Here is a 12,246-nt window from a genome sequence, read left to right as displayed (position 1 = left end):
TATTTATCGTATTGGTAACATTCTCAAAACATCAAGCAGGTTTGTCATACAGGACCTTGTCACCCTCATGTAAAGTTATTTATTAAGCTATTACTATCCAGTAACCTAATCCTTGACATTTTACCTGTTATTGGCATAAGGCTAATGCATTTGTAGTTATCTAGGTCCTATCTTCCCCACTTTTTAAAGTAGGGGCACTATACTTATGTGGTTTAAATCCTGTGGAATATCTTCACTACAAATTTCCTCCCTTGTTTCTAGCATATAAGGCATCTGGTCTAGGATAAAAACAGAAAATGCTGAAAACTCAGCGGGTCAGGCAGCATCTGTGGAGAGAAAGCAGAGTTAATGTTTCATGTCGATGACCCTTCATCAGAACTGGAGAGTGTTCGGAAAGAATAGATTCTTAACAAGCACTGAAACGGGGAGATGAACAAAGAACAAAAGGGAAGGTCTGTGATAGGGTGGAAAACAGAAGAGATTAGAGAGATAAAAGGGGATGATGGCCTAAATTCAAATGATGGAAGATATTTACTTATCAAGTATTTTCACTGATTTAAAACATTCTATTATATTCATTGTATAATTGGATGCAAAATCCACTTTCTGTGACTCTGGTGACCATTTGTAGAAAATTATCATTCAATCACTCCACTATTCTCCCTTCATCTTCAATAATTTCAACACTGAATGTTAAAGATCTTTTAAAGATCGAACTTCCCCCAACCACAACTTTGCTGTTATTTCTCAACTTATAGTTTGATTATGTCAGATAGGGAGAGAGTGCAGTTAGTGGGCAAGTTCTCACAGAAGATTTATCAATGAAAATTCGAGCTAACAATAGAGATATTAATAATTGCAAGTACAAGTCTGTATAGCTGAGAAACAGTTTAGATAGAGCCAGTGTTCTAAAACTGTCACCCGTACATTAAATGTTGAACCTAGATTACAAGTTTTGGGCTTTGTATGAATTCCTAGACCTAAATCAAGCAGTAACATTGAAATCCTGTAAACAGGCCCGATTAAATCTCAAGGGAATAAGTTGAAATGTAGTGAACTACGTTTACCTTATAACAAAAGCAGAGATAAGATATATCGGGTGGCGGGGTGGAATGGGGGAAACATATTTATTTATAGCCCTTTCTTATATAATAGACTACATGAGGGCAAACAGCGATAATGGCAATAACAACTTGCATTTATATAGGGCCTTTGATGTATAAAGATTCCCAACATACTTTACAAAGAGCGAAAGGACGGAACACCAAGCCAGGGAATGTTTCGGTGGGTTGACCAAAGGCATGGGAGAAGATATAGATTTTGAGAAGGTTTGTATAGGAGTAGTAACACAGGGAGAGAGTTTAGAGAGGAGGTTTAAGAGAGAAGAGGCTAGGCAACTAAAAGTTTTACTACCAATGGTGGGGTGAGCGAGGAATGCACAGGCGGCCAAATAGCAAGTTGTCACAGAATTGACTTTCTGTTTATTTCCTTGAAACAGCGACTTTCTTCTGTGAAATGCGGATAGTCATTCCACCCTATCACAGACCTTCCCTCTGGTTCTTTTTCTCCTCTCCCCACTTCCCCTTCCACTGCACTTGCTTAAAACCTGGTACATCTCCAAGCTTTCCCAGTCCTGACGAAATATCATCGACCTGAAACGTTAACTCTGTTTTCTCTCTCTCCACGGATGCTGCCTGACTTGCTGAGTATTTCTGGCATTTTCTGTTTTTAATTTAGTCATTAATTAATCCATTTTTTGTGCTCCAATTGTATTACTGATACTTAACGAGAAAATGCTTGAAACTGGACATAAAAGCAGCAAGGAAACTGTTCATCTCACGATCTTCCTAAGACATTTAAAATAAGTTCAAGAGCCTTTTCTGAAAGAAAAAACCTTGGAAACAGAGAACATGGTTGAAAAAGTTTGACTTTTGTAGTGTTTTCACCCAGTACATTTTATCCGGTTTCATTTTTGGTTTAATATGACATTTAAAAGCAGATCAGAGTTGCTCGTCGCATAGCACAACTTCTGGCTTGATTTTTCAGGGTTCCAAGCAGGAAAAAAAAATCAGCATCAAGAGATGAGTAGTCAATTAAATTTTCCCTGATGATTTATTTTTTCAGAATCTGCTCTTGAAATCATTAAGTGAATGAAACACTACAGAAGGAGAAGATCACACTGATTGCAATCTTCCAGATAATTTTGGTTGTTTTTTTTTCCAGGCTCCAGAAGGCGATTTAAGTCCTGCTCTAATTGGACTAATACACAAGGGAAGAATACGGAAGCTGCAGCCTAGCTTTTAATTGTGTGGTTTTCACAGGCCTGCTTTTGAAGTTACCTCAGCAATAGTGTTAATGCCAGTTGGAGAAAATGGTAGGAGAATTGTAAATTAAATATGGGTCTAATTTAAATATTTCTGGAAACAAGGGAGTTTGTTGGTACAACTGAGAATTCTGCAGAATTTCTGAGATTTTCTTGCCTCACTGTTTTGGTCGAAAACCTTGCATGCCATCAGCTTCAATGGGCCCAAGTTTCGGGCCGTGCCTGGAACAGCGCAGCCCTGACCTGGACGCCCGTTTTTCGCGCCACAAAGTGCGCCTAAAAAATACTTATCTATTCTCCGGCTCCCTGCAGGTCCTCTAGAGCTGGGCCGGGACCTCTGCACATGCGCGCTACAATGGGCGCGCATGTACAGTAGCTCCAGGCGCCCAAAACACGCAGCCCCTAGCCTTGGCCAAATGGCCCTCCCTTCCTCCATTCTCTCCCTCCCCTCTCTCTCCCTCCCCTCTCTCTCCCTCCATGTGCCCCTCCCTCCACCCCACCCCCTCCCTTCCTCCATTCTCTCCCTCCCCTCTCTCTCCCTCCCTCCCTGTGCCCCTCCCTCCACCCCACCCCCCTCGCTGTCAGAAACACAGACACTGACAGACAGAGAGTGAGAGAGACAGAGACAGACAGAGAGGTAGAGACACTGACAGTGACACACTGGGGGGGGGGGGGGGGGGGGCATCCCAGCATGCTGTTGGAGGGCTCCCGGTGCTGCAGTCGGTAAGTAGAAAATGTTTTATTTATTGATTTTTTTAAAAATTATTTATTAATTTTTTTGATTGATTTATTGGTTGATTTATTGATGTATTTATCATTTATTATGATGATGGCTCTTTATTTGTAACACTGAAGTGTTTAATGTTTGTAAACTTCCCATTAAACCCACCCTCCCCCCCATTCCCTATGCCTGATTTGTAACCTACACCTGATTTTCTTAGTGTAGACAAGGTTTTTCTTAGCATACAAAAATCTACACTTACTCCATTCTAAGTTAGTTTGGAGTATGTTTTCACGGTCTAAACTTTCAAAACGGGCGTAAGTGGCCCTTTTGAAAAAAACTGAAACTGTTCTAACTGACTAGAACTGGAGCAAACTAAATGCCGAGAATTGCAATTTCTAAGATACTCCATTCTAAACCAGTTGCTCCAAAAAAACAGGAGCAACTCAGGCCGAAACTTGGCCCCAATAAAACTGATCTTGGGTTCACTTCCCATTTCATTATTGGGTTTCTGATAGTCTGTCAGTCAAGGGTTTGGCTATGTCATTGTTTGTTAACTGCTTGCCTTTGTCAGGTGGTGTTTGGTTCATCTCTATGCATTATTAGATAAAGTCTTTTCACTCTCCACTTTATCTTGCAATTGGTTCTTTTGCTCTGATGCATTTAAAAAAGCTACATATAATTTGCTCTCCATGCGCTGTCTTGTGCTCCTATATACAATACAAAGTTTTTCCTGTAGTAGTTTATAGCTTGTATTGTGTTGTAAGGGTCTTGACTTTCAGTTTCCACCTATTTCAGATTTTAAAATTGTTCCTACTCAGATTGACTGATTGCTTTTGAGAGTTATACAAGATTTGTATTGAGTACTTTTTCAGTTTAAAATGGAAATTGAACTTGGTGTTGTCCATCATATTGTTTCCCCCACCCCTTTCCTGTTCTGGTCTGGTTTGACGATGTTTTCAGAAATATGCGCATGCTATTTGAGGGATTCTATCCAGCATTATTTATCTTCCATTAGCTAAAGCAAACTATCCAAGTACTGTTGAAGGCATAAAAAGATTAGTTAAATGTCTACGGGCTAGAATTTCCTGTGACTAACCGCCTGGTTTCTGGGCAGTATTGGCCATTGTGGGCGCTAATCAGGTAAGCGTAAAATTCCCTGACTCAGTTACGCCGGCGGTTTCGAGGTACCGCTGGGAAGCGGACCACTGGCGTGCACCATCCTCAGATCGCCCTGGTGCAATATTTGGGTCAGCGGTGACCCGTAGGTGAGTATGGAAAAAAACGTCCACGAGGATCAGCGGAGCTGGGCGGTAGGTGAGTAGCTCTTCAAGTAGAAGGTTAATAATTGGTTTTTTACCAATTATTTTAAAAATCTGCTGTGGTTATTTAGTTTAAAAAGGGACTTGGGAATGTTTTTTGGATTCTTTAGGTTATGTTTTTTAAAAAATTATTTTTATTGTTTTTCTGCTGCTAGGCCCAACTCGGTGTAAATTTTTTTTTAATTTATCGCTCATTTTGTTTACGAACCACCCAATCGACCCTAAATTGCACTTTTCGCCCAGAATGGGGGTGCAACACCCATGTTTTTTGCTCGGCGGATTTTTAAATTTTTTGGGTAAGTTTTCCCCGGCGATAATCTTCCCAATCTTAGCGGTCTTTTGGGCGGCAATCGGGCGCTGGTGGGCTGATAGGAAATTCTAGCCAGTTACCACTTTGGTTCAAAATCAAACTTATTAAAAATGGTGTGAAATAAAAGTTAGGTACTCACATGGGTCAGACTTTGAGAATGTATCTTTATCCAAAAGATTCCTGCAGAAAAATAAAATTAAATCACTTGCTGGAAAACATTCAAGTTTATAAAGCTGGATCATAGAATATGTAAAAAAAAAAGGCAACTCTCCTCCCAGCAACAAAACTGCTTAAATTTTATAGAATATTAAATCACTGTTCATCAATTTATATAAAACCAAATTATTTAAATGCATTGCAATTCAGAATTTTTTAAAATTATTTTTTGTTTTCCCTCAATACAATGACCCGTAATTTGTGGTCCGCGATGAAGCGACAGTGATCAGTGGTGACCTTGGAGAAAGCTGCCCCAGAGATCTCACGATCTGTGGTGAGAACTTTAGCTTCCTCGACGTGAAATTGATTGTAGCGCTGTCAAAAGGGGATTGCTGGCATAGAGCTGCAGTGATGTCATCAAACTGTCCAAGCAGCCAATCACATTGAAGAATTCTCACAGACAGCAAACCAGGAAATAAAACACATTGATTATCTGCACTTTTTGCAAAAAGTTACAGAGAGCGAAATAAAGATTGGGACATACACATGGGCTTAAGGTAAAAGCTGAAATATCATGAACAAGCTTTAAAAAATATATACTTAAAAAAAATCGAGTAATTTGTGTCATAATGGAGACATTTGACATTCCACAAATATAAAATTAGTTTTTCAGAGCCAGAACAGGTTGTGTAGCAGTCAATATGCTGTTAAAAATCCCAGTTACACCAACAAGGCTTAACATTTAATGGGGTGTTTAACAGCGATATTGGTAAAGAAAAGCTTACATTTTCGTCAGTTCCACTGATTGCCGGCTATGGGGAGTTCCACATTGCAGCCGGTGTCGGAGCAGTGAATGACTGACCACAACTTTAGTAATTCCACATTTAGCTACACATGCGCCAAATCCTGAAGTTATAGTCAGTTTCATAGGGGTAATGATGGAGAACGTTGACTGTTCGTTGTCATTACCTACTGCAAAATCCAGGCCATTAGCTTTCTCGTTCCACTTTGCTCTTTTAGTTCTCCCCCCCCCCCCCCCCCACCACCGCCCCTCCCCAAACACCATGGTTCTTTGATAAAATAAATGGGAGGTCAGCTGATTTGATCTCAGACCTCTGAAATTTCACTTAGTAACAAGTTTATGATCTGAGGTACAAAGGTGTGACCCAAGTCATTGCATCTTCAGAATTTCCTTCCATCCTTGTGAGGTCCCCAAATGATGGCCCTGCCAAGACTGTCTAATTTGATTTACAAAAGAATATTCTTGGGTAACAGAAGTTGTGAAGAAAAGCCCCAAGGCTGACTGATTTGCACGTTCTCAACCATTAATAATTGGCACCTTGGTCGAGATCAGCAGTGTCACTTCTCTTACCTTTTTACATTTACAGTCGGCTTTCTATGACTTGGGAAGTAAAATATGAAGTGTTTTTATAACCAGGTGTCCTATCTTTCTAGAGCTGAAAATATTAATTTATGAATACACTGTACCACTGAGTGCTCCAAAGCTTATGGTATAATTAACCAATTAAACTGTTACACACTGTCAGTTCACAAATACCACATTTTATAACTAAGATCTAGGTAGCTACATTTCTTTAATTTGATCGCATCACCCAATTTACAACATACCAGAGTGTAATTATAGTACAATTGCACCACAGGTGACATGACTGTGAAAACTATGAATTAAGCAACAGTGTTTTAAAATATATTAATACCCAACTCGACAAAAGAAAAAAGTACAAATGCCTTGATATCAGTATTTCTCAGAATAAACGTAGACCTTAGGCTCCAATGCTCTTTGAACCCGTTTTAAAGTAAATCATATTCAATTTTAATGGGATATTTAAGAATGTTGATTACTAATTAGAATTAGGAATTCAATGTAATCTGTGTTCTTTTGAATAATTTGAGCGACAAAATTACCTTTTGTACAAGACGGATATGATGTAATTGGCATCACGGAGACATGGCTCCAGGGTGACCAAGGCTAAGAACTCAACATCCAGGGGTATTTAACATTTAGGAAGGATAGACAGAAAGGAAAAGGAGGCGGGGTGGCATTGCTGGTTAAAGAGGAAATTAATGCAATAGTACGGAGGGACATTAGCCTGGATGATGTGGAATCGGTATGGGTGGAGCTGCAGAATACCAAAGGGCTGAAAACGCTAGTGGGTGTTGTGTACAGACCACCAAACAGTAGTAGTGAGGTTGGGGACAGCATCAAACAAGAAACAAGGGATGTGTGCAATAAAGGTACAGCAGTTATCATGGGCGACTTTAATCTACATATTGATTGGACTAACCAAACTGGCAGCAATGCGGTGGAGGAGGATTTCCTGGAGTGTATTAGGGATGGTTTTCTAGACCAATATGTCGAGGAACCAACTAGAGAGCTAGCCATCCTAGACTGGGTGATGTGTAATGAGAAGGGACTAATTAGCAATCTTGTTGTACGAGGCCCCTTGAGGAAGAGTGACCATAATATGGTAGAATTCTTTATTAAGATGGAGAGTGACACAGTTAATTCGGAAACTAGGGTCCTGAAATTAAGGAAAGGTAACTTCGACGGTATGAGGCGTGAATTGGCCAGAATAGACTGGCAAAGGATACTTAAAGGATTGACAGTGGATAAGCAATGGCAAACATTTAAAGATCACATGGATGAACTTCAGCAATTGCACTTGAATGGCGGTGCAGGCTCGAAGGGCCGAATGGCCTACTCCTGCACCTATTTTCTATGTTTCCAAGACGTTTTATCCTATTGTGTATGAGAACACAAGATATGGAATTAGAAAAATGAAACCCATTGAACTTACCTTCATTTCATTTTAAATTGAAATGCATCATTTTCTAAACTGGTAACATTACATGAACATAATTATGTTACATCCTTCTCTTAGCATGCTATCCTGAATTAATATGTGAAATAGGCTGTGTCAGGATGACTGAAGATGATTTTTCTGACAGGTATGAAATTGATATGTTAATCTTTGTTACTAATCAATCCTAATACTGTATCATCCGATATCTTGAGGACAAAACACCATAGGCACACACTAAGCTCTATTTCCCTCTGCTGATTTTTGGCTCCCTCAGTGTGTCTCTCGTTACCCTGGCAATCTCAGCTTTTGGCGCAGTCTTGAAGCTCCACCCCCAGATTTAACTTCAGGTGCCGCAGCGCCAAAAATGTAATTTTATTTTAGCGAAAGTTCCAACTTTTTTTTTCCCGACCAATCGGGCACAAAAAAAATCAGCCATACAGCCAGGGTAACAAGAGACATACAGAGGGCTGAAGCTCCACCTGCGAGTTGAAGTTCCACGTCCAGGGCTTGCAGCGGTAGCGGAGCGGGGTGGGGGAGATTGCCCGGGATTGCAGCGGAACTGGGAGCGGGGGGGCCAATATCAAAACAAGTAATCGTTAATGTAAAGAGTTGAAAAAGGAATGTACTTTAATATGATCATTATAAAGTATCTTTATGAGCAAGACTAAACTGCAAAGAAACAGCTCCGATACAGACCTGAGCGCCGATTTCCTTAACTTAACGTAGGGTTTTTCTGATGATTACTTAAAGCCACTCTGCGCCGTCCTTAAAAAAAAATCGGTGTTCACGAAAATCGCTTAAATGGCCAAAAGTGGCGCAGAAATCAGTTTTCACCCAGACCTGCGCTAAAAAATCTGACATATAAAAAATCCAACACTAACAGTTGCTGCCGGCATACAGACTTTGAGAAACGTTGCAAAATCAAGATTGCTCAAAAAAAAATCAGCAAATGCTAAAAATACAGCACCAACTGTTGGTGAAAATTGAGCCCTATTTATTTAACCTTGGATGTTAAGTTCCTCCAGGAGTGAAGGTTTACGATCTGATTCTCAAATCAGTATGCAACTGCCAAAGGGGTAACAAATTAATTCTTCAAAATGTCATCAATGTTACAGTCGGCATCACAGCTATTTTACAAACCTGTATTGGCTTGGATTATTGTTCTGTGTTTTGGATCTTACTTATACTCTGTCAGATGTGGGGATGTTTGCTGATGATTACACAGTGTTCAGTTCCATCCGTAATTCCTCAGATAATGGAGCAGTCCGTGCCCACATACAAGCTTGGGCTGATAAGTGACAAGTAACATTCGAACCACACAAGTCCCAGACAATGATCATCTCCAATAAGAGTCTAACCACCATCCTTGACATTCAATGGCATTACCATCATAAAATCCTCCGCCATCAACATCCTGAGGGTCACCATTGACCAGAAACTGAACTGGACTAGGTAGCTAAATACTGTGGCTACAAGAGCAGGTCAGAGGCTGGGTATTCTGTGGCGAGTGATACACATCCTGACCAATGTTCCCTGTAAGCTGCGCTTTGTTCTGCGTGGCCTGTTTCTGTTATGGCGCAGACCCTTGAAATTTTTGCACATGCACGGTATTTACAATGGAAAAGCCCGTGAGTGGCCCGCGCGGGACCATTCCCATTACTGCACGGCCGCGCGAGGGAACATTGCTCCCGACTCATCAAAGCCTCTCCACCACCTACAAGACACAAGTTAGGATGTGATAGAATACTCTCCACTTGCCTGGATGAATGCAGCTCAAATAACACTCGAAGTTTGACACCATCCAGGACAAAGCAGCCCGCTTGATCGGTACCCCATCCACCGCCTTGAAAATCCACTCCCTCTACCACTGGCGCAATGTGGCCTTGTTCATTGCATTTACAAGATGCACTACAGCGACAGCGCCCCCCAAAAACATGGCCTTTACCACCTAGAAGGACAAGGGCAGCCAGGCGCATGAGAATACCATCACCTACACACACCATTCTGATTTGGAAATGTATTGCCATTCCTTCAAGGTCAATGAATCAAAATCCTGGAATTCCCAACTTAACAGCACAGTGGAAGAACTTTCACCTCACGGACTGCAGCAGTTCAAGAAAACGGTTCATCACCACCTTCTCAAGGGCAATTAGCGATGGACAATAAATGCTGGCCTTGCCAGCAACACCCACATCCCAGGAACGAATATATATAATATATAAATAAAATGAAATGTATATAAATTAAATATATATATAATATATACACACACACACCGGTGTCTTGTTCATTGCACAAGACAAAGTGCTTTGACAACTAAACTTGTTTTGTATCCATTCAAAAGTTGTCCCATCAGCATTAAAGCTAATTGTTTTAAAGCTACAATTTACATTTCATTATCAATTAACGTGCTCAAGGCCTTATTCAACTGCATTGCCATCTTATCTACTTATGAATAAATTTTCATGAAAAAATTATTCACCAAGAAATAGCATTGAGCACTTTAAAGTCAAGCACAGCACGTGTTTGAATTCTCACACTCCCAATAAAACCTTCATCCCCAAGCTCAGGACAGCACATCCTATTGCATAAATGTGATATTTCCATTTCCAAACAACTTACATTTATGGATTCTGAGGACAAACACCTAATAAGGATCAATAAAACCTACATTTACAGACAGTTCTCTGCTCTAGACTCATATCCTCTGGAAAAAAAATGGTCCAAATCTCAATCATTTAGGTAAATTAACTTCAATGATGGATCCACACATCTTTCAGTGAGCAGATGTAATCAGAACAGTGCCTGGTTATATTCCCAACATATGCTAATTAAGCTGTTCTCAGCTAGGACAGCTGTAGGGAGGTTTCAATTGGCCTCACAGCTCCAGGATAGGGAGGGGAAAATCAGTTTAGCCACTCCTACGAAATGTGCATGTGTGAATGCCAGGACAGAAACAGGCCTGGTTATAATGCTCCCCGAGGTTCAATAGCCTGTTGACACTCACTGATTATTCATGTGTGAACTCAATGGCCAGAATGACTGGCACCTGTGGAACTATACTGCATTGAGGAGTTAACGGCTTGAGAAGAAAGTCAGAGAACTAGCTAGTAAAAAATGGATATTTAAATATCCAAAAGCGATCATCCCATCCAATTGGACTTTGTTTATATATTTTGGGTAAATATTTGTGCCCAAATTGGTTGGGTGTCAAGACCTTGTCATTAATCTCAGATGAATACCTCCACTGTTATGGTGTGAATTTCCCACTTCGCACACAAACCAGCCTGTGGCTTCTCTGAGCGGGATTGCCAAATGTGTGCAAAATCATGGACAGATTTATGCTGTGGTCCCACATCCACAAGCAACATGTTTTAGACTGCACAAATTCGGAAACAGAACTCTGCAATCAGTATAGAAAGAAAGCTTTTATGTCATCACTTAGTCTGGAACTACATCTGGGTTCCTGAGGTGAAAGAACAGTGCATCAGCCAATTGCAGCATCCAGTCCCTCATTGTTTAGAGTTTTCATATGTCAATACTTTGAGTGTTCTGTGTGGATCCTTAACGAGGTTTCTGGGTGAGAAAGATTGAAGGGAAAACCTTCATGAATGACGGGTCTGCACTTTCAGTGGATAGTTTTAACGTCTCGAGTAAAGTTCTACAGAAATATGCTCCAGAATATTTATCTATATTCAGCATGTCCATTAATCAACCCTGGCCCGCTACCTTCCAGACAACATTCCTCCCAATCCAGCAGCACAGTTTGCTGTTCTTTTTGCGTTACCTATCATTTATCATATTAGTATATGTATCGGCTTCCTCCAGCAAAGACTGTCCAATAGAAATGATGGAAAATCTTGTACTAATTTGAACACAAGAAAAATAACTAAGTTAAGAACAGAAACATCTGAAAGAGTCAATCAGAGAAAGCCACACAAACTTTCCTCATAATTATCTCAATGCACTTAAAAGAACAGAAATGCATTGGTTTGATTAGAATACCCATTCAAATGGTACATTGCAAATATTTATTCTTTTATAGAAATTATCTTTCTGGCTTTCAAGTATAATGTTGGTACTAGCTGAAGAAGAGGAGTGTTGGCCAGGATACCAGGAGAATCAAGTGCTCTTCTTCAAATACTGGCATGGAATCATTTACATCCACTCGAGCAAGCAGATGGATCCTTAGCTTAACATCTCACATACAATACACCACTTCCTCAGCAATTCTCTGAAGTATCAGGCTAGATTACTCTTCAAGTCCTCAGTGGGGCTCCAACTTACAACATTCGAACTTAAGAGGCGAGAGTGCTACTAATTGAGCCAAGCTAATACTTGAAAGAACATTTTATGCAGAGGATCACAGGATAAATTCGGACATGGAAGGATATTCAGCACTTCATAAATCAGCTATCCTGATCATTCTACCCTATTTGATCAGCTAAAGTTTCACCTCCACAACCCTACCATAAATCTATTCCAAGTATTGGTTATTCTTTTTGTGAAGAAATCCTTACTGATAAATTTGCTGGAAAGGCGAGCTGATAACGGCCTGGCATGGGCAACAGGGCATCTGGGACGTTGGT

The 12,246-nt window shown here is 40.4% G+C and overlaps 1 protein-coding gene across 2 annotated transcripts in view; it reads right to left on the bottom strand.

The window, feature by feature from the left end:
- Nucleotides 1-12,246, bottom strand: part of LOC139228246 (copine-8-like) — a 781,549-nt gene that overhangs the window by 669,374 nt on the left and 99,929 nt on the right. For both annotated transcript variants that reach the window (XM_070859423.1, XM_070859422.1), the window contains exon 2: nt 4,816-4,856. In XM_070859423.1, the coding sequence (XP_070715524.1) occupies nt 4,816-4,856 (41 nt within the window). The remainder of the gene's footprint in view (nt 1-4,815; nt 4,857-12,246) is intronic.

This window comes from Pristiophorus japonicus, chromosome 17 (assembly GCF_044704955.1).
Source record: "Pristiophorus japonicus isolate sPriJap1 chromosome 17, sPriJap1.hap1, whole genome shotgun sequence".
Classification (NCBI taxonomy): domain Eukaryota; kingdom Metazoa; phylum Chordata; class Chondrichthyes; family Pristiophoridae; genus Pristiophorus; species Pristiophorus japonicus.
The sequence above is the reverse complement of the archived record's forward strand: the minus strand, read 5'-3'. Positions and strand labels throughout refer to the sequence as shown.